Here is a 24,510-nt window from a genome sequence, read left to right on the forward strand (position 1 = left end):
CAGGATGAGAAACGTGGGCATAACTTCTACTGCGAAAAATGCTCTATCGCTCAGGAATTCAGAAAGACATTTTCACGGCGGGTTGGTCATCGTCCAACGTAGACAATATCCTTCCGAACGGTGACGGTTACATCAGTGCGGAATCCGGCAAGTTAAGCGTCATGCTACTGCTAAGGATGATCTTAGGACTCTTTAAGGATTACAAAATATTGCTCAAGAATCCATCAGAAATTGAAACAAGAGCCCTTCCCGCTTCGGGCTTTCACCGATAACGTGGTGGTCATTCCTGCAGGAAAAATGTTCACTTTGAAGATCGCGAAAATCACATGGAAAACACCGTACGTGAACGTATCAGACGAAAGGCGGTTATCGCTTCTCAGACTCGTCGACAGAGACGAACCGATTTCTATAACTTTCCGTAGATGGAATCTGTACGAGTCTGCTTTTAGCGGTAAAGACACTATATGGACAGTGAAAACAGCGACGCAAGTGGAAAAATCTAGTTATGTGCATTCAAACTTCAAGAAAAGGAGGGCCGACTAAAAGCGCTTCTAATTTTGATTCCATTTCTATTCACAACAAACGTTTATATTTGAATTCGATATACTATCTATACGAAAATATTCAAGGAGATTTGCTAGTACTGTATGAAATATTTAAGTTTTTATCGATCTTACTATAACAGGAAGTCTGAGGAGTGTTAATCGTTCCGAGCAAACGCCCTTTTATAACGCAGATATTTATAGATTGTTTGAAACAGAGCGATACTTTGAAAACTGGTGCAGTCAATATAAAAATTGAGATCTAAACTTCTGCCAACATCCCTGCTAGCACGACTGCCTACTTCTTGATGATAAGTGATTACATCATGTAATATAACACTTTAACAGGAACAGTAAGAAGCGATTCGTAACCAGTATAGTATCTTATCTCCATGAATAAACATCCCTTTCTTTGTGGCCGATTTTAGTTGTTTTCGCATCTCATACCGACGTGTATGTCAAAAAACTGGCCATCGTTTCATTGGGAGGACGTTAATTCGAACATTATTTATTTAAATCGTCTTTCGACTACTACGACATAGTGTGTTACGCTACTAGATCTAAAATACAAAACTTATAAAAAGAAATAAGTCATAGTTGAAATTCGGGATTCATTTTGTATTCGAGGCTGCCATTCATCCTCCAACGTTTAGGACCTAATTTCACAATATACGTACAGGCTGCAAGATAGAAGATCTCAACGGGTACGATTATCCGCCGATAAACAAGTTCACCTGTAAAACGGACAAAATCGGTCGTTTCGGCGAAACTCACGACTGCGCTATGACGTTATATGGCTACACACCATCAGGTGCACACCTGATGGTGCGAGCAGAGAAAATTCTGTATCATACAAGCGGTAAGAAACGCCATGCAAAAAGCGAAAAAATGTTGTTTAAACAGTCCCGGACGAGACGATGATGATGGTTCATCATTGACCATTATGGTCATTACATCCTCACTAAGGTATACGAAGATCTATCCGTCTACCTGCAGGAGGATCCAGAAATCAAGATCAATCAACTGTTTCCTGAAGACAGCAAAGAATGGAGTCAAATTCTTTTTTTATTTAGTGTACTTTAAAGTTAATGCCAACCTCTTTATACTCTGTATTTCTATTTTGCATTAGATATATGTGTAAATACATTGTAAGCCGTTCCAGCTGAATTTAGTTTTAGTTTCTGGAAAATAAGTTTAATCGTAAAAATAGAAACATTTGTTTTCATTTCTATATATAATTTAACCTCTACTCTACTTTAAATTTTGCGTTCGAATTGGTATGGCCATTCTTCGAACAAAAACTGTGAGAAGATGAACGTCCTCATAAGTTTGTTTGGTGCAGTGATCACCATCGCCGCAGACGAAGTCGATCCGAATTAGTTTCTATAAGATACGGCTACCTAAAAGGAGGAGATAACGCGAGCCTGCTCAATGTAAAAGCGACAGAATACGCGGTGAGGCTGTTTTAAGAATCTTTCAACCTTCCTGTAAATAGGAACTTGAACAGCGAGACCGAAGCCTTCATGCGCGCCCCCAGGTGCGGCGTACCAGATGTGATACCATACATGGTTTCTCGAATCGTGTAGAGAAAAGGAGAAATAAAATGACACTACCGACGGACGTGGAACGAAAAGATGCAATTGACCAGAATAGCCTTCGGAGTGAGCAAAACACACGTCGCTGACTTTCACTCACGATTACTACGAATATGATATCCTCATTACAGACAAATACGGCATCCACACACGCCAAATCGAAGAAGGCCGGTGTCTGAACAAACTCAATCGACCCGGAGGTATCTTGGGGCATGCAATTTCCCCCAAAACAGTCAACACGTACATAGAGATCCACATAGATGAAGAGGAGAATTGGAGTTATGATCTCCACGGTAAAGTGGACAATGACAAGACAGGCTTATTGAACACGTTGCACGAGATCGGACACGCCTTGGGAATTCACCACTCTTACAATAAAAATGCGCTCATGTATCCGTATCTGAACAGGCGAGCTTGAGCGAAGACGACATACTAGCCATGCAGTCGCTTTACGGCAGCGACATAGCGATGACTATTACCGTCAGACCGACTCGGAAACCATCTAAACCTTCTGCACCCCCACAATCACTGACGTATGCGCGGTAAAAGAGGGTGGCGATAAAATTCGCTACTTGCTGGTCAACGGAAAATTCTACGTGGTCTTTAAGAAACAGCTGTGGATAATAAACATCACCGACGACGGTAAACATGAAACCAAAAGCTACTCAGATCTTTACTTATCACCGATTTGTTTCTTTCCGACACGTTCCAGGGAGTAGAAGCGATTTGCCAGCGGCCGAATGCAGATTTGGTCCGCTGTTTACGTAATAAATGTTGTACCTTCATACGCAACAACTGATCGGAGAATATCCGAATAATGTTTGTTCTCACGTCAACATCGCTCAACCTTGTAAACTCAACGGGGTTGAGTATACTATTATTTGGGTAAACACAAATACTGGAAAAACATATCTGATCTACAACGAAGACGAGTCGGAGATAGACGAATGCTCTTTCACCGCGGCCAGAACAGACCTCGTTTCTAATCTATTTCCGGGAATACCGGCAAATATAGATGGTGTAGTACATTTCAAACACGGACTGCTTTATTTTTTCAAGAACGGAAACTACTTCGAGTTCTCCAAAAAAATATCAGATTTGGAAAGAAACAACACGAGCTGTTGTTCGTTTTACTGTATTATTATAATATAATTTTAAAACAACTCATCAAGTTCATCACCAAATATCATGTATATCCTAGAAACATTTAATTTGAAATTTGTAGATGTTTTTATTAAGTAATAATTTTCATCGTTATGATTGTACTTTTTTTAAAAGAAAAAAAATTACTAAACCACCTTCTTCACCTTCGCCTTCACCACCACGCCTTCATTTTTATCTGATATAGTTAAAGCAGATAATTATTCAATTTATACTTTAGGAAATCAATAGGAAAAGGAAAGCAAGCCGGTGTAATAAATAAATAATTATATAAAAAGCCCATTTAACTTTAACATAGTTTTAAATAAAATGATAACATAATTTACAAATTGTTAAATAAATGGATAAATACATAGTTTTAAATAAATGATTATATAATTTAAAAATATAAGATATATTTTACTATATTTATACTAGCTGCTTAATGAAGAGTTCAAAGGTACAAACAAAATTCTAACAATTATCAATTAGAAGAAAGTAATAAGTATATGTATTAACGTTAACTTTTTACACGTTCTAAATAGACAAACCGAAATAAATTACATTAAAATTCTTTATAAAATATCTGTTTGTTTCACTTGATAAATACTCAAACCAGTCGTTAAAATAAATGCTAATGAAATATACTTTAACCGAAATTTCATGTCTTGGATTAAGTAGAATTGACATAATATTACTGAATTAATCAGTTAATGACAGCTTAAACAGACTGGTGTTTTCGTTGCCAAATAGACATATGGGGTCATTTCAAGTGTAAAAGTCCACATTTTTAACAGACGGTATTAAAATTAAAAATATTTTAACAAGGCAATCTGAACAAAAGGAAGGATCTGGATTCTTTTTAATATCGTATTCTGCGTAAGCATTAACATTACCGCGCAATTTGCGGGTTAAAGATGTTTTAATTAGTCATCGAGCAGTAAAATGTGTTTTACCGTTTAAAATGTACTTTACTACTGCTTAACATGAATTACTAGTGGTAAGGGCTTTTTGTGGCTGATAAGACTAAAATTTGATTTAAAATAGACCATACTAAACTGAAAATAAACAAAATAGATGCTATTGAATGTTACGTTTAATAAGTCGCTGAACATATTGCAATTTTTATAGAATGGCAATTTCAAATACATTGTTCAATTGCAATGGCGTATTTTTGTCCGTAAGCGATCGGATTAATTTCATCGATTGCTATTCTTTCATCGTCAAAATTATAAATCGCTAATGTATTAATTGTAAGCGTACGAATGTTTTCTAGATCGAAACATTTTCATCTTACGATATAACGTTAATACGGACTCTTCCAAACAGACTTTATAATCGTCTAAAGTAATTTCATTTTTACAACATTTTTCTACTTTTCGTTTTCCTTTTTCTGCCTTTTCCTATTTCTACTTTTCCCGTCTTTTTCCTGAATGTATTGAGTTTTGCCCGTAAACCAATAAATTCTGCAATCGGCACCGCTTTTACATTCATTCATGAATTTAACAAGAACCTTTTTATTAGTGAGCGAATGACAAGGGTGATTTATCGAATAATCTGACGTTTCAAAATATTGAATAAAATTTTCGTTTATTATTCGCGATAAAAATTAAAAATTCAATTTGAAAAAAAAATTGTCTATGCATATATAATAATTTAACGTGCGAGCCACATTTTGATTTCACAACCTCGTAATGAAATGGATACATTAGTATTTTGCTTAAATCTAAAACGTTTAAACCTACGTTAATCAGTTAATCCAAAGAAATTTTCTATTTAGAGCAATGTATAAAGTTCATCAAATTATCCTGTCTAGGAATGTAGGTTAACATATAAGTTTGGAAAGACGGCAGGGGCATGAAAACAAATCTAAGTTGGTTTGTCTTCTTACGTTTTCTATGCGTTTTCAAATCACCGCAATGTTCATTAATTTAAAAAATCCTTTTCGAACTCGTTCAAAGCGGCTTGCCTGTTAGCCGTATTTAGATCTGTATACGGTTTCAACAATCTTGCTTTGATTGCTTGGATTGTTTCGTCTTAGTAACTTGTATTGTTTAGAAAAAGGGGGCGGTTCATTTTTTGGGAGGAACGGTAACTCGTGGTCTAAATGCAGACTCTCCAGATATTCAACATCAACCTCGAAGATGAACCTTATCCCGGATTCGACAAGAATATTACCCACGTCTTTTAGGATATCCCACATAAATCGTCGCGGACACATAAAGGTTTTTAACAGCAAATACTGACTCATAGACCAGCCGCATAACTTGTTAGCGTCAATATAGGTAAGATATATTTTCAAAAGCATTATTAATACATTTATTTTCAACAAACTTTTATTTTTTCCACTTTGACATTAATAAAAAGTTTTTTTCCGGTAGAAACAAAAAATGGCTTTATTATATTCACAGTTTAATTCGAAAGAAAATTCTGTAGAAGTATATTCTTTAATTAGATTTTCAATATCATCTTGTATGTTATCTAAGAACATAATCAAATCGTATTTATTAAGAGAGAAATTGTTATAGGAGAACAATAAAGGATCATAGGTTAAAATCATTTGATAATTTTATCGTTTAAAATTCATCATTTTAATGCTCCCTGATTGAGAATGATTTTCTTTCACACATAATACTATATTTATGTTATTTTTAATAAGTTCTGCACATGCACAAGAAACTGCTGTATAGTATGTTGGGAATCCTTGACTAATGATGATGATGTTATCAGCAGTCTATAGTATATAAATACAGTAAATACTAAACTAGAATTGTGATGCAGAATCTGCAAAATAAACTGTTTCATCAATAAATTTATTATATTTTGTTACATTATGAAATATTTTGGTGGATGGGATTCCAGCTACCAAAACAAGATACACTAAAGGATCATTAACCATGACATCACCAACAATTTATATAGTAGCTGTTATAATAAAATACATTAAATAACAAACTATGATTTTGATGCAGAATGTAAACATCTACTTTGCCTGATGAATATGCATTTTTTGTTAAATTTCCATAGTAAACTCAAAAAATTGAAAATTTAAACATTATTCCATCAGTTGGGATTCCGACCGATGAAAAGATGGCCGAAAAATCATACATTAAATAACAAAGTATAATTTTGACATAGAATGTAAATGCATATTCTGCATGATAAATACATGTTTGTTGTTAAGTTTACATGATGAAAGAGTGAATTTACTGAAAAATACATAGCAAAAGAGCGGGGGAGGGTTGAAATCATGGTCTCCCTTGGACATTCCAGCTTTCGCTGAAATGACACTGAATTTAAACATATATTCTGCATGATGAATATGTGTTTATTGAGAAATTTACATAGTAAAAGAGTAGATTTACTGAAAAAATAGCTGGTGAAAGTGTGGTTTAGGTGGACGCAAAAAATACATTAAAAAACAACTACAGTTTTGACATTAAATGTAAACATTACATACTACTCAGATGAACAGCATAAAAGTTAACTCAAGGCTTATGCGAGTAGTATGTCAAGTTAATTTACTCCACCAGCTCTCAATACTTTTTGTACTCTACACGCCTCTACTGTATTGCAATAAGGAATTATACTGGTTAAAAAAGAAAGTCCACTAACCTGAAATAAGGACACTCTCTTCAACATCTTTAACAATGTTGTTGTTTTCTTTATCATTCAGAGAATTTGATGGCACATCAACAGGAATGGTAACAGATGTGCTTGTTTCTGATAAAGGAAAATTAGTTTCATTATTATCATTTAAATTATCATTATTAGTACTGTTTTTTATGAATGTGATAAACTTTTCTAATCCTTCTAACTTTTCCTTTTGTTGTTCAACAATTTCCTTTAATCTCCTTTTAATGGTTTCTGTTCTATCTTTAGGATCAAAATGTGGCAAAACATAAATCTGAAATAATCAAATAAAAAAGAAAGAATATTGAATATGATTGATTTCATGAAGAAATATGATGATATAATGTTAAAAAATTATTTTCTAACATAAAAATATGTCTTTAAAAGTAATATGCTTTTTTTGTCAAAGTTTATAAATTGTACACACAGATGCATAGTAGTTCTTGCTAGGGTGTATGAAGTTGTGGTGGCATTGCTAATAGTGCAATGAAGGGAATACTGCACTGCTGTAGAATATCATAGGAAGCAAAAGAAGCCAGTTCATCTGATTCACAAAGTAAGAATCAATGGATTGTTGGATGTTTAGTAGTGTCAACTAGGCTTTTTAAACCTTGAGGAGTAGTACTAGTGGATGAAATATGGTTGAACCAATACTTGCCACATAAATTACATACACAAAATTTGAAAGAGATTTAATGATTAAAAAATTAAACTATTCTGATAATATAATTGTAATATAGAACCACAATAAAAAGCTTTCATAACATTTAATAAGCATCATCAAAAAAATTGCCAAATATACCACCACGAATGAAGAAATATAATAAAAGCTTTGAAAATATCTAGAAACAAATGTAAATATATTTAAAAAGCATCATTTTTTATCAAACTTGAATCAAATTTTCCATGTTCATTAGTGAATAAAATATAGCCTTTGAAGTTAATCAGGTTAAAAAATTAAGTTAAGCATTCATTTTATTTTTATTTCTTCATTGATAATTTAAATAGAACTGAACTGGAAGAGAAAATATATGCACTTGAGAACAATACAAGAGATCTGAATGAGAACAATGATAAAACAATTTTAAGTAATGATAAAATAATAAAATGTAAGGACTGTGACAATAATTGTGAAGAAAAATAGGTATGCTACTTAAAGGAAAACATTTAGTAATTGTTTGTCTAATCTGGGTACAATATAAAGAAAAAGGAAGAGCTTTAGAATGGGATTAAACTAAAGGAAAATTATGTTTTTTATTGCTGAAAATTGTGATCAGGAACGTAAAATTAATTAGAGCTGGATCTGTTATTGATAATTTTAGTTCATATTAAGAACCATATAATATAAAGCTGAAAGTGAAGAAATATAAATTGCAGATAAAATCCAGGATAAAAAACTGGATTCTGGATGGTCATTAACAATCAAGAGGATTCAGAGACTTCTTGTTTTTTTATCTAAAGTGACATTTAATCCATGTCCAAGTAGATAATTACTGCAGTAGAATGAAATTGTGGGTTATAAAATCTAAAACAAACAAAAATCTCTTCATTTTTGTTTATATGTGAAATGGACTAGGAGAAAGACTGCTGACTTTATTCAGATAACATGCCAATGAATGAAAAACTGTTAATCAAAACAATTTAAATTACTGTGTTGAGCATCAGTATTGAAATAAATAAAATTTCTTCTCATAAACAGGTTTAGAACTGACAAATTAAAAATAAAATGTTAAAAGATTATAAAAATTACATTCTTATACAAACAAGAGGACAAAAGAGAATTTAAGGAAAAATGATGACGTACTGGAAAAAATACAGTTATAGCTTTGAAGATGTGAAGGATCTCAGAAATTTTAGGAAACTGATCACAATTCCTTCAAAAATAAAAAAAAAGCTATGAACAATTTTTGATTCAAAATGGATGTAGCAATTTTACGGTACTAAATCACTTGACCACATTTAGTAAAGCATTATTTTTTATTTTAAATAAAGGTGTGCTGTTTTTTGCATTATCTTTTAAAAAATTTATAATTTGAACAAATTTAGCTACTTATTCTAACAGAACCAAAAATTGAACATGAAAAAAAAAATTGGAAATTTTAAGGTAAAGGAATGACTGCACTGTGAATATATCACTCTACCATATGCACACAGATCTTGAATTTTTTATTAGCATCTATCACCGACTTATGTAAATTTTGAAAAGGAAATACAGTAAGTATCGTTTATAGTGACATTGGATATAATGACATATCAGATATAGTGACCAAAAACTTATCTCTTGGTTGGTTTGGTATGCTTGTTAATGCATTACTATGGTACGTACGCTGTTTTAATGACATCATTTGTAGTAACATATCAGTTATTATGGCTTTTTTTCCAACTGCAATACAACATTTTATCATTTATAATGACAGATGGAAGTGACTCATCAGTAACATAGTATATCTACATTGTATCTACAGAAATATTTTGATGGTTAAAATGAGTTACAATTTCCTTTTTTCTTACATATGTTCTATAATTGTGTTTTTTATCTTCTTCCTGTACCAGATCATTGTAAAGTGAAGCAGTCACACATTCAGTAGTTAATCTTTTGCTGTGAGCGTATCATATAGTGCAGGTATAGTATTATTTTACATATCCTGTGTAATTCATTCAATGGTGATTTAATTATAACTTCATGAAAAACATTCATGATAGAGGAAAACACACACATTATCTAGCAGTTACAGAATGGCAAAACTAATAAAGGCATTGCCCAAGAATTAGGAGGCATAGGTCATTCAACAATATTAATGATGTGGAAGAACCGTGAAAAAATGAATAAAAAAACTTTAAAGCAAATTCTATGAAATCAAAAAAATTACAGCTTAGTCAACATAATGATACAGATTAAGCGCCTTAGAATGGTTTTAACACCAGAGGACTAGTAATATCCCTATTAGTAATATCCCTATATTGCAAGCTAAGGCAAATGATTTTTCTGAAAAATTCATTAAAACACATGAAATAACTTCAGCTTGAAACAACGGTTCCATCAGCGTTACGATATTGTGTCAGGGAAAATAAGTGGCAACGCCGCAGCAGCTCCAACCAGTGTCAGAAAAACAGCTAGAGATCATTTGGCCAAAATTAAGTAAGGGCTACTATGATGACAAAAATCTATAATACTGATGAATCCAGTCTTTTTTTAAACTGATGCCAGAAAGAACCCTTCAGTTTAAAGGCGAAACAAGTTCAAGTGGAATTACAGGCAAAGTTACTGATGCTGCATGTGAAAAAGAATCTCTAGCAGAATGGGGCAATAGTCTGCAAAACCAATAATTGTCAAATGTATTGTTTGAAGATTATCAAGAGGTTGACAAAAATTTAGAAACACAAGAAACTGTAATAGATGATGTAATGGCTTCAGTACTAACAGAAATAGATGGGGACGTAGGTAATGACAACGGAGGTGATGATAGCAACAACAATGAAAACATCAACCTGCCAAATATCTTTCAGAGCTGCAATGAAAACTGTTTGCCAGTTTCTCAGTTTTACAGAACTTGCTAATGAAGAAACAGAGTGTTTGTTTTGATTAAGAAAGGACCTTCAAAACTATATTACAACACGAAATGTTCAAAACAAATCAAAATAACCAACATTTTGCACAAAATAATTTTTACAACTTTTCTCTATCTTCTTTTACTCTACTGTATTTGAATTTACTATTGCATATTTTTATTATTTTATACTATTTTATTGTGGAAATAAATAATTATTATTTTTAATGATTATTATTATTATTATTACTGTATTACAATGCCATTTAGATGACTTATTCAAGTAGTACCACTAAGCTACCTAAACATCGGTTATAATGACCTAAAGTCATCAGTCTCTTGGACATCATTATGAACAATATTTACTGTAATTAAATTAAATAAGACAGGGTATGGTAGCTCCTAAATTTATATTGTGTAAAGAGCACAATACTAATTTCTTTGATTCTTTTATCAAAAAATTGCTGTATTGTTATCTGTTTAGTTGAACTCAACTTTTTGTCAAAGTCTTTTGGGATGTTTAACAATTCCAAGTATGAAAAGAAGAGCATGGACTTGCCCTCATTAAATTCATCTCCCAAATACAGTGTTTGGGTAAGCTGTGTCAGTTGATATATAATTGTAAAATTTAATAGTTTAAAAGAAAAATTATAAAATTAAATAAATGGATTATCTCTTTTATTGTTCATGGTCAGTGAGCTCAATTTTTAACTTATTCAATGATGAATTTAAGATAACTGAGATTTTTAACTTTTTCTCTTAATACGATTAAAAATGCTTTTTATACATAAGCATAAGTTTTGTTTATTTTCAAAAGATTTGAGTACATCTTTAATTTGAAAGCTAGCACCTTATGAGAAGATACAAGTTAAGCTGAAACTTAACCTCAAAATATATCTTGATGCACTTGTATATATATTTCAGATTTAAAAATGATTAAATGAATGTAAAATGCAATAAGCACCGGCTGATAAGAAATACATAATTTTATTGGAATGATTCAGTAAATTTTCTTTTAAAGTTAATAGAAATAATCTTAATAAAATTAATAAAAAAATTTGTAATAAGAAGAAAATTTCATTTAAATAATGAATGGAAAAAGTTATTTTGACTAATCTCTTATAGATCAAGTAATTTTTTTACTAGTACCACTATTGAAAATGATATTGTGAAAGGAGTGGTTAAAGGTAGGGAAAAGCAGTGCTTAGTGAGAAAAGGCAATCTAATGGATTATGGGAGTATACTTTTTTAGAATTCTTACATTATGTTACTGCAACTCTCTCAACTGTTTATGGACCATGGAATAAAAAGTATTACAATAGTATTCATTATATAAAACTAATCTGTTTTGCTCAATAAAGCAGTTTATTATTATCAGTAACCTATTGCTCAGTGTCTCATCTTTTAAATTTACAATTCTGTCAAACTGGATTTTATAACCCAAAAACACGATAAAGATAAGAGAAATTACACCTTCTAAAAACAATAAATAAGAAAAAATAATAGTGAAAGAAGCAATAAAATTTGCAAAATATTTATGTTAAAACTAATGAAAAACCATACAATTATACAAAGCTATGATAGAATGAACACACAAATCTACAAATAAGAGCTTCCTAATAATTGGTAAGAATGAAACAGACAAAGCTCTAATGGAACTGCTTAACAAAGGAAGATGAAAAGAAGATATACATTTCTGAGAAAATAAAGGAACTGTGAACACAGTAAAAACACTAGATCACAATCAGGCAAACAAAGAAAGCATGAATATGTTTAACTTGTAAATAATAAAACAACCTCCAGATGATGGCATCTCTGCCTAGTATCTGAAGGTTTTAGGTTACAGTCCCAATCAGGTATAATATTTTTCACATACTAAAAAAATTCATATCATCCATTACATAAATGTTAGTAGGTATCAGCCTATTAACAGTTACTGAATAAATAATGCAGCGCACTGTTCAAAAACTTCAAAGTTTTATCATAAAACACTATAATGTAGTTTATACTTTTGCATTAACTAAATTAAGATAAAAACATAGACTAAATTAATTAATTTAAATGTCACGAAAAGATTTTTGAAAGTATATGTTTGGAGTGTCGCTTTATATGGAAGTGAAACTTGGACAATCAGAGTATCTGAGAAGAAAAGATTAGAAGCTTTTGAAAAGTGGTGCTGTAGGAGAATGTTAAAAATCAGATGGGTGGATAAAGTGACAAATGAAGAGGTATTGCGACAAATAGATGAAGAAAGAAGCATTTGGAAAAATATAGTTAAAAGAAGAGACAGACTTATAGGCCACATACTAAGGCATCCTGGAATAGTCACTTTAATATTGGAAGGACAGGTATAAGGAAAAAATTGTGTAGGCAGGCCACGTTTGGAACATGTAAAACAAATTGTTAGAGATGTAGGATGTAGAGGATATACTGAAATGAAACGACTTGCACTAGATAGGGAATCTTGGAGAGCAGTCATTTGTTTTTTTTTTTGTCTTACAAGACAAAAAAAAAAAAAGACTAAATATAAGAAAAAATTCAATTAAATATAAAAATAAGAACAAATAAAATAATAAAAGATGATTTATAACATACTTCACAAATTGATTTCTTCTCTCGACTATTGATGTTATCTATTGTAACATTATGTTTAGCACTAACATGAGTTTTCAGTTCTTGATTCTGACTATACTGAGCTAGACAAACTGAACAAATGAATCGTCGTAATGTTCTATGAACAACAAGGTAATGTCTTACCACATTACCAAGGTTTGTTGAAATTAGCTTACACTCTGGACACTTAAACTGTTTTAAACCAGGTGCACCATGAATGCTCTGCTGGTGTTTTCGTAATCCCTGTAAAAATTTAATTACTCGATAAAATAAGTTTAAAAATACTAAAATACAGCAGTAAGCACATTACTTTTCAATTTACTTCAGCAGAGAAAAATGTTATTCCTTCACAGAATAAATTTCTTAAATTAACCATCTAATAAACTACTGAAATTATTAAAACTATATTTTTAATAAATAGTTCTGATCTAATCTCTTTTCCAAAATAAATTTCAGAATTTCCCATGATCTCTACAATCACCAGGGAAATGTCAGTCAATTTTTATCAGGTTTTAAATTTCTAATAAAACAGATTTGTCCTTAGGTAAATCCTAATTTACATTATTTTAATATACTTAAGATTTGGCTGAGCTTAATGAAAGTAGAAGTATATTTTGTAAATAAATAAGAATAATACATAATTAAGCTATTTAAAAAAAAAAAAAACTATCCATTCAGTATAAAAATAAATATCATATTATAAATATTAACATAATTTTGTATAAGAGAAAATACTACAAAAAAGAATATAGAATTAACGAGAAATGGGTAAAAAGTAATATAGTAAATTAATTAACTGTACATTCAATATTGACTAAATGTGAAAAACAATACAGGCACTGCAAATTTTTGCAAACTTAAATACAGATTACAAGAATACCAAAACTGTTATACATAAGCTTTGTATACTTCAACAAAGTTTCCTTCTAATAATTCTAATCTGATTTTTCAATCTCTGACCGTTTATCTGACAGTATCTCTGACACATCAAATGTGATGTAAATAAGCAAAATAAACAAATATGTTTTATTCTAATATAAAAAAATATTTTCTAATCATCTAAAGTAATCAATAAGTTGAACAACTTAAAATCGAACTGCAACAGACTAGACATTTTACTGATATGTAACATTTTATAAATGACATGAAAGAATGAAAACATAAATTAGATTCTGTAATTACATTAGCAAAAGTTTACATATTTAACAAATTTTACAAAATAAGTAATTTTGAGCTCAAATGATCATATTGAGTCATTGCTGTTGATGAACATTATTGTTAATGCAATCAATTTCTTGTTGAATGTTTGTTTTCAGGTTTTTGGTTCATAAATCCTACCTTTGATATAGCCCCAAAGGAAAAAATAACAACTAGACAAATCTCGGAAATGCAGAGGCTACCACCCTCTGCTGACAGTTCTTCTGTACAAGCTGCATGAACATGTGCTAGTGAATTGTTTAATGTGCAACACATTGCTCTGTCTTGTTGGAAGAAGTCATACTATTTTTCATGATTTGTTAACCAAGTATAAAATTCTTACACAACTGTATACCTCTGTATTGGTTAAAAAAATATTAGGTATGTCTTATCTAGCATGAAATATGGCATCAGATCTATCTGTCCATCAACAATGTTTTTGAAAAGCCAGTAGCAAAAATAAGATGCTTTGGTTTTCTGATTTCTTAAGTTTTCCCACAATTATTATACAATATGTTTTCAAATTTAAATCCTTCAGAATCTTATGGCAAGATGTCTATTTTACACAAATTTTTTGTGATAATTTATGTATAGATTTTTTTAGACAGGCAGAAATTCTTCTTTGAATAGGCTGTGGTCTCTGGATTTCTAACGGAACAATGCATAATTCATTTTGCATTTAAAACTGCAAATTTGAACTATTTTGTGTTTTGCTACTCTTTGCTGGGATACTAGCATTCGTAAATTTTTATGCAAGAATTTAACGCATTTCTTGAAAGAATCCAGAATGCACATAAGCTTTTATTATATCAATCCTTTCCTCGATCGAATAAAGCATTTTAGAAAAAAACAACTGCAAAGAACAAACTTACACTGCATTAAAGAATAAACAATTTAAAATTTACAACAATAGATGAAAGCTAATCAATAGAGTAGCTAGTACTAACACTGACAGTAGCAACATTAAAGGCAATAATCACATAACTACAGTTTGAACCAGCTTGGTTCAGTTTTAAATTGTTCACCTGGTATAAGGCTAACTTGTGGAAGGTTAGTTTAGCAGGATAAAAAAGGAGAAATGAACTAAGTGAAACTAGTATTAAATTCAAATTGCTTACTACTGTTTACAAATTTATAAATTATCTATTACTATTTATAAATACTTACTATTTTTTATTATTTACAACATTTTTCATGTTTTAAAGTAGAAATTCAATAATGAAATCTCAGGTTAGTCACTCCAGAACTACTTAGAAGTTACGAGATGCAAAGCGATGATTATACAACAAATTACAGTAAATTCTCCCCATAACAGAACACTTCATAACAAAAACCTATTTCTAATGAAAGAACTGGCTGATCCTTTAACAATTCGAATACTTATCAATGTATTTTAGGCTCTCTATTAAGCAAAAAAACAAAATTTTCCTTTAACACCCAAAAAAATGAATCCACAATTACTTTTGAATCAATGGATATGGGGATTTTCTGGAGGTCAATGACGTTCAGAAATGAGTTACACTAGATTGTAACTGATTCACTGGTTTACTCTTTTTTACAAATAAATTTATGTTCCTATGATGAAACAAGGATGGGTCAACAAGTCAATAGCACAATACATTTACATTTGCTTTATATGAGCCATAAACATTGACCTAAACAATGTAATAACCTATGAAGTGATGAGTATCATACCATAATGCAGTTCTCATTAAGATATTCTCAGAATATTGTAACTTGTCCAACAACTTAGTACATGATTAAAATTACTGACTCTCATTGTTAAAATTATGATGTTAATGAACTGTGATTTGGATGGAGTTGTACTATTTTTACAAGTGAACACTACAGTACAGAATGTTTACGTAACATATAAGATATATTCTTCAGTTGTGTTCTTATTTTCTAGATTATGGTTAGTAAACTTAGGATTCTTTCTACCAAAGAAAAATATTTATTATTTAGGCATTAGAAGAGTGAAAAAATCAAGTAAATTTTGTTTTAATTTAAATTTGGCTTCCTCTTTTCTGATTTCAGCAGCAATGAAATTTACACGTTCTCATTAACGGGGCCCAATTCTAAAAACTAAAGTGGAATTCTTTGCTAAAAAATGAAACTGGTTATAGAAAAATTTAATTTTGAAAAGGATTTGTTTTATTGAAAAGGATTATTACTGATTAAGACTTAATCAATAATTGATTACAAACTATTTCATGTGTTAAAAATAAAAAACAAGAATAACTTGTGAAAAGTGCAATAAATAAGTGAGGACAATTAAAACAGTTTTGTGAGTTTTTGCAAATTATAGTTCTTAAATAAAAAACACAAGATAAATTTTAAGTAAAATTAAATATATGTTTTTAAAATATGTACATAAGGGAAGAGTTTTTAAATATATACTACAGTGTTCAATGTTAATTTTGAAAAATGGTCCTATGCAAATCCCCAGCTAAGTTTACATTGCTACATTTTATACATGTATTTCTAATTTAGCCTAGTTCTACTTATTTTTTTTAGATATTAGAATAGTTTTTCAGAAGTTAATAACAATAACTAAATAAAAAGCATATTTTAATTTTATAAATGTTCAATATTGTGGCTCTCTAACAAAATGTTTATATAATAAACAAATGTCATGGTCACATTATATCGAATTCATTACAGAAATTATTTACTGTATATTTCAAAAAGGATGTATTTTTATATAGGCAAATGCAAGAAATGATTAACATTTTTTTAAATTAAAAAAAGTATTAAATAAATTACCATCATTCGTTTAAAAGAATGGTTGCACTGTGTGCAAGAAAATGGTCTATCTCCTGTATGTTTTCTCAAATGTTCTGTCAGTCCGTAACGAGAAGAACAAACCACATTACAACGTTTGCAACTAAATCTGAAACGTAATTAACAATTAGGTAAATACCATAATTATAAAGCAATTATACTTTAACAAATAAAATAGTTAATTTCTGAAAATTATAAAACTAAAAAAGTTTCCTTTTTTAACATTATTGATATAAAAATATATGAAAAATCACATCTTAATCATAATGAATATGCTGCTTAATAATTTTTTTTATTAGATAGTAATGGACCATCAAATGTAGATTATATAGTCTGAAAAAGAATAATACTATTAAATTATGTACAGTAATAATTACAATAATTGTGCAGATGTAATACCATAAAAACTACTCTTTTAAAAACTTCCAAAAAACTTTTCTTAATGAATAGTGATAAATCTTTCTATTGCATGTGATAAAAAGAGAGATACCGTTAATGGGATACTACGATTAATGCAGAATAGTGTCTACCTGTTGGGTATCTAATAGTCTAAAACAGTATGATCTAAATTACAATACACTCTTGCATACAAATTCTTGCAATGAATTCTTCATTACAAGCTTATTGGGGAAATTGAAGAGTGAAGCGGTTTTCAACTTTATTTTTTCTGTTTAGCCTCTGGAACCATGTAAGGTATTACTTCAGAGGATGAATGAGGATGATATGTATGAATGTGAATGAAGTGTAGTCTTCAAGTGTACAGTCTCAGGTCAACTACTCGTGAGAAGTGTGGTTAACTGAAACCCAACCACCAAAGAACACCAGTATACACAATCTAGTATTCAAATCCATATAAAAGTAACTGCCATTACTAGGATTTGAACCTAAGTGGTTTCAAACTTCTTTCTTTTCCTGTTTAGCCTCCAGTAACTACCGTTCAGATAATACTTCAGAGGATGATATGTATGTGTAAATGAAGTGTAGTCTTGTACATTCTCAGTTCGACCATTCCTGAGATGTGTGGTTAATTGAAACCCAACCACCAAAGAACACCAGTATCCACGATCTAGTATTCAAATCCGTGTAAAAATAGTTGGCTTTACTAGGACTTGAACGCTGGAACTCTCAACTTCCAAATCAGCTGATTTGGGAAGACGTGTTCACCACTAGACCAACCCGGTGGGTTTAAGTGGTTTCAAACTGAACCAAGTATATATTACTTTACATCAGTATGCCAAGCTCACTGAAATAAATGTGACATTCAATTCTAGAAGTAACTTTCTCTCTGTTCCCCAGCGATACAAGCTGTGTACTGAAATGTATTTATAGATAAAACAACTCTTAACTGATGCCTCTTGCACCAGTTATATCTTTAAGTGCTTTACATCTAGCAAAGGCAGCAGTCGAGAGTATTGTTGAATAATATGCTGCTTTAGTTCAATACCGGTTATGTTTAATTATTCTAAATATTTTATTATTTCGTGGTTCATTCAAATAAATAAAAAGTCTTTATTTTGTTTATAACATAAACTATTTTTATTATATGTTGAACTTTAATTCACATATATATATATATATATATATATATAATTATTGTATCAATTAATTATACATTCCTAACAAATACAAGTTGAGTCTTTGGAGGATGGAACTAGACTGACTAAAAATAAGGCATGAGACCAATTCAATTAATAAGAGTAACAAAATAGTGAGAATTTATAAAGAGTAAGAAAAACAGTGAAAATTTTTATTTTAAAATTTACATGTCCTCCATAAACAAAATTTAAAGTTCCTCCTTTAATAAAAAAGGAGCAAATGGATCCTGAGTCTTAACAAGAATAAAGAAAAAAATTACCTTTTTGTATTATGAAACAATACATTATACACACTGCCAATACACAATAAAGAATTATATGTAAAATAGAATGTAATACTGAATCTAAAATATTTTGGGCTTAGCAAAAACAATTTACTCAATTTCTATTGTACATGCATAAAAAATCAATATCACTCAATATAAAATAGAGAGATTCACTACATTGGCCATAAATAAAATATAAATGGCAAAAATAAATGAAGGAAATTTTAAGCAAAAAACACAACTAAATAGGAATCTTGTAGCTGAGATGTGACGATTTAGATTTTCCTTGAACTATTTTGAATAAATAAATGTTCACTGGGTAAAGTGGGTAATTGTTGAAATTTTTATACATAAACCACAATTTAAGGATTAAATATTTTTATCTTCAAGAAAAGAATTCTAAAAATATTTAGAAAATTATAACATATAGTAAAATTAACTAACACCACCTTAAATATGGTGTAGATAAACTCAAACTTCAGAAGTGACACAAAAATGATAACTAATTTTATAATCCAGTGCTATTTAATATTTAAAATGACTCTCTTTACTAAACTTCTCATAAATAAAAATCTAGCAAATTAACTCACTTATGCTAAACATCATGAATGTGTAAATAATGAACCCATACCTTCGTTTTTCACCAGATTCTATTTCATAATTCTTTAAATCCATTTCTGCCACCAATGCCATAAAATTACCACTGGAAATAATTTCACACACATAAAATACTAATTCAGCAAAAACATTACAGTGAATGAAATACAGAAATTTCTTGTTCTAGATTAAGACTTAGAAAAAATGATTGTTTATATAATGATTATTACAAAAAGAAAGCAAAGTTATTGAGTATCTAAAACAAAACCTTTAATAATCCATGGCCAAAAGGTTCCTTTCCATACAAAGAAATAAACATGAATTATTATTATTAGTTTTTTTAATACTTAAATAAATATATATATATAGTATAGTAGCGTGCAAATTCAAATACAGATGTTATTTAATATAAAGAATTTTTTTATAAAAAAAAAAAAAACACTGATACAATTTGTTAATATGTTAATACGTCCTCCTTTATTCTTAATCCATTCATTTACATGATTTGGCATCGATTCAACATCTACTCATTTTTTTGGTTTCTTCATCATGAAACAATACTGATAACATTGCTTCAATGAGGCCAATTTTTGTAGTAGAATTCATTTTTATAAGTCGTTTTTTGACTATTGCCCAAACATTTACAAATGGGTTTAAGTCTGGGAAGTTGATTTTAATGTTTCATTCTTTGAACATTTTTTCCACTTTTTTGGCAGTATGGCATGGTGCTAAATCTTGTTGGAACACAACATTGCCTTGTGGGAATTTGTTTTGAAGTTGTGTCACAACAGTTTCTTTCAGAATCTTGATACATCCATAACTTTTCAACATCTACTGGAAGTAATGGACAAGGGCCTTCAAATCTGAAGCAGTTCCAAAATATTTTTTTCTGGGGATGTTCAACTGATTGTTGGATATGAGCCAGTGATGTATTTTCATCTGATGCTTTTTTTAATGTAAAGGAAACCTCTATCCCTGAATATAAAAATGTGACTTAGAAAACATAATATTTTTCTAGTCTTCTATGGTCCAGCTAGTGCCACTAGATGCTAATTATCAATTTAAGTCCAGAGCAGGTAATTTTACTTTACCTATTTATTTTAGTTTACTTTTTCTAATAACCGATCCTATGTTGGAATAGTTTTTCTTTTACCTTTCCTTTGCACACACATTTGCACATTTCCTTTGAACACATTTGCCTTTCCTTTGCGGTAAAAAGTAACCAGTTTCTTTAAATTGTTTTAAAATAGAATTCACTGTTCCTAATCCAACTCCACAATCGGAAGCTATTTGTTATCGTATAATACTAGTATGCTTAGAATGAGAAACAATTTTTGAACACTTTTTTGCTGTTATATCTATTATATATTCAAGACACACACAGACCAAAAATATAATTTTTAATAAAAATGAAATAAACTTTCACAAAACACTATTTATAACATGAAAATTGCTGAATACTAAAGAATAATAACCTCACAATTACACAGGCAACTTAAAAAAATGGGGGTGATCAAACAGTGCAGCCACAAAATAGAAATAAACAAAAATTCCCTGTGTTCAGATTAATTTGCATGCTACTGTAAAATTTACTTTAAATTACATCTGCATGTACTCCTCCGTTGTACCCTCTTATCAGTCAAGTGTGTTTCAGCTACTGCTGTCTACATCAGTAAATGTGGTGCAAGATCTCTGATTTCCTCATAAAATTGGGGTTTTCCTTACACCAAAAATAGAAGTTTTGAGGTCTATTACTCAGGTAAATGGCTGATTCATTGAAAACAAAACCTTACTTACATGATTGAACACTGGGAAAACAAACAGCTTAAAATAGCTTTGTAACATGTTTCTCTTAAGTCATGTTCTGATCAGAAAGTTCAACATGAGCAGGCTTAAAAGATTTAAACTCAACATCTTTCACATAATTGTCTAAGTATTGAACATGGAATATTTATTTCTGAAAACCTTTTCGTGGCTGACTTATGAGGTCATTGTAGTCAGGGTTCCTCAACAATATCAGAACTATTCAATTGACTGAAAGGACATCCAGATCATTTCAAATCAAAACTGATCAGTGGAAAAGGCGTTTTCCCATTACTGATGACGCTTCCTTACTGAAACATTGAAAGAATCTGTCTCTTATGTTTTCATAGTTTTCATTTGTGTTTGCGCATTCGAACAAAACAGTAGTAATAAGTATTTCTTCAACTGAATACTTGCTTGTATCTGTCATTTTACTTAACACTGCACCAAAACAAAATTCTTATAGAACATGTGAAAATACAAACAAACAAACCTGGTACTTTTTTGAGTATATGAAAGTGACTGATTAACCTTTATAATCACCTGACAATATACAGTGATACCAACCTGTACATTATATCATGGAAAAGGGCACGGGCCACTCTATATAAAACATTATAATTTTATGAAAATAATTAATTATTTACAAAAACACAAACAAGACATTTAACAATAAACAAGACATTTGTTTATTGTAACAATTTACTATATTTTGTACAGAAGCATTTTCAAGAGTATCCTCATCTTCAAGTGTGTAAATACAAGTAAATACTAACAAAATTATACAGAAAAAAGTATGAAAAATAAAATTATTACAAACATAATAAACTAAGAAATTGGGATTAGTTGGTAGAAAGTTATTTATAATTGAGTAGGATTAAATAAGTTATTTTCAATAAGCAGTTAATTTAAAAAAAAGTTTCTTCATTCTTAAACTGGAGGTTAATAATTCTTTTGTTCTATTTACTAATATAAAGTTTTTAAATTGCATCCAAATGGAAAAAAATACTAGAGGAAGAAATATTGAAATAGATAACTACAGATATAATATGTAAATGTAGCCAAACTCCATGTCAGTGTGGCAGCATGTCTTTCATCCATTTAGTGTATTTTATGATTATTTCTATGTTTAACTTTTTTTCTCACATTCAGTGTATTTTTAAATCTGGTATTGTTTGAGTGTCCAGTGTGGCTTTAAGTTTCTGTTTTAATAAAAATGAAATAAACTTTCTCAAAACACTATTTATAACATGAAAATTGCTGAATACTAAAGAATAATAACCTCACAATTACACAGGCAACTTAAAAAAATGGGGGTGATCAAACAGTGCAGCCACAAAATAGAAATAAACAAAAATTCCCTCTGTTCAGATTAATTTGCATGCTACTGTAAGATTTACTTTAAATTACATCTACATGTACTCCTCCGTTGTACCCTCATCCATTTAGTAAAACATTTGGTGTATTTTATGATTATTTCTATGTTTAACTTTTTTTTCTCACATTCAGTGTATTTTTAAATCTGGTATTGTTTGAGTGTCCAGTGTGGCTTTAAGCTTCTGTCTTTTATGAACAGAATTTGTATGTTGTAATGAATATGATGTGGATCAAATATACTGTTTCAACACAAACTTTACTGAACAAGTTATCTAACCACTATATGACGGGTAACAAACAGCAGTACCACCTGTGATTCCACTGAAGAATCTCCACAGTAGCTATGAAAAAATCTGTAAGTGCATTTCCAAATATTTAGGAAGTGATTAGTCTTTTTAAATAATACTAAATTTGATTGAAAAGGGTTCCTTTGACCATATAAATTATTGTAAGTAAATTTTGGATCTGAAATCACATACTTCCAAGAACAAAATAAACCATCTGTTAAATTTTTAAATCTGATGTAATTCTCTCTGCAAAATGTTAGTCATTGCTAGAAACAGAAACCTTACTTAATTCATCAGATACACAATATCAACATCAAATGTCATTGAAAAAATAATACAGGAACATAGTAATGGATATAATACACATAGTATTAAACATTTATGGTCCAGTATCTTAAAATACTGTAAACAAAAGATTAAAATAATACCAGAATTACATTTGATGGTGTGCTGTTAAATAAGAAAGCTATAATAAATTGCTTAAGTAATTAAAACACCAGGTTAATTATGGCACAAAAATAAGTCTAATCCTTATTACCAGCTGATTCCACCTATGGGGAAGGGTATTAACAAGCTAAGGGATGTCATCAAATTACCGGGTAAAAATATAAATGATGATTTATTTGCATTTTTACGAGTAATATACCTGTTATTCATTATAATTCTCCAAATTTCAAGTAATAGCTTACCTTTTTCATAAGAATAATAAACTATGAACATGAAATAAGGAATATAATCCTGAATACCACGTTCAATAAGAACAACCACTACACACCGGACACAAAATTGTATAGGTTATGTCATTTTTATGTAATCAAAAATGCATCGTTCATAACGAACATTAATAAAAATGGTAAATAACTAATTCTTATAACTATGTTATATATACGTATATATATGCTGAGCCCTAATTAAAAAAAACAAATTCCCATTTATCACGACGTGAAAAATACCTACCAATTCCAAATAGTTGGATGAATAAACTTGCCAATCTATAAAGTTTCCTAAATACAAAGTGTTACCTATTTATTGGAAACTCGTAGGGAGCTCCATAGGTGTAGCCAGGATTTTATCCAGTAGGGGAAAAAATATGATAACTTTTTTTAAAAATGGTTTTATTTGAACATTTGAAAACACTAAAAGGAATTAGTTGCAATGATATTCAAACCTATCTAAATCTTATTTCAGCACTAGTCTACGAGACTTCTGGCTAAATCTTGAGAAAATTCCTTTCTCAAATTAATTTTAGCTTCCAGAACCCACTTTTCACGCATTCATCATACAAAGACCGACAAGCCAATTTTCTGTCATTGTTGACCGAAGCCAAGTTTTTACCCTGCATAAGGTGCTGAAAGATCTTCGATAGTGCATGTTTCGTAGGGCTGTGCAAGTGATATAAGTAGCGCCCGTTTTATGAACGGGTAGAACAACTAGTTTCTTTAACTAGTGCAGCTAAATTCTATCTCCTTAGTTCGGCATTTAGCACATTTTTTCCTTTCTATTGGTTGTAACAAGGTTCAGTTTCACCAAGGA

At 30.2% G+C, this 24,510-nt stretch overlaps 1 protein-coding gene across 3 annotated transcripts in view; it reads right to left on the reverse strand.

Annotated features, from left to right (window-relative positions):
- Positions 1 to 23,766, reverse strand: part of LOC142334237 (uncharacterized) — a 68,232-nt gene extending 44,466 nt beyond the window's left edge. For 2 of the 3 annotated variants that reach the window (XM_075382100.1, XM_075382099.1), the window contains exons 1-5: positions 23,667 to 23,766; positions 19,545 to 19,616; positions 17,035 to 17,161; positions 13,054 to 13,314; positions 6,893 to 7,184 (exon numbers count right to left, since the gene is read on the reverse strand). In XM_075382100.1, the coding sequence (XP_075238215.1) occupies positions 6,893 to 7,184; positions 13,054 to 13,314; positions 17,035 to 17,161; positions 19,545 to 19,606 (742 nt within the window). In that variant the 5' untranslated portion in view covers positions 19,607 to 19,616; positions 23,667 to 23,766. The remainder of the gene's footprint in view (positions 1 to 6,892; positions 7,185 to 13,053; positions 13,315 to 17,034; positions 17,162 to 19,544; positions 19,617 to 23,666) is intronic. The other variant, XM_075382101.1, reaches the window with a different exon arrangement.
- Between the last annotated feature and the right edge of the window lie 744 nt (positions 23,767 to 24,510).

This window comes from Lycorma delicatula, chromosome 1, assembly GCF_047948215.1.
Source record: "Lycorma delicatula isolate Av1 chromosome 1, ASM4794821v1, whole genome shotgun sequence".
In the NCBI taxonomy this organism is placed as follows: Eukaryota; Metazoa; Arthropoda; class Insecta; order Hemiptera; family Fulgoridae; genus Lycorma; species Lycorma delicatula.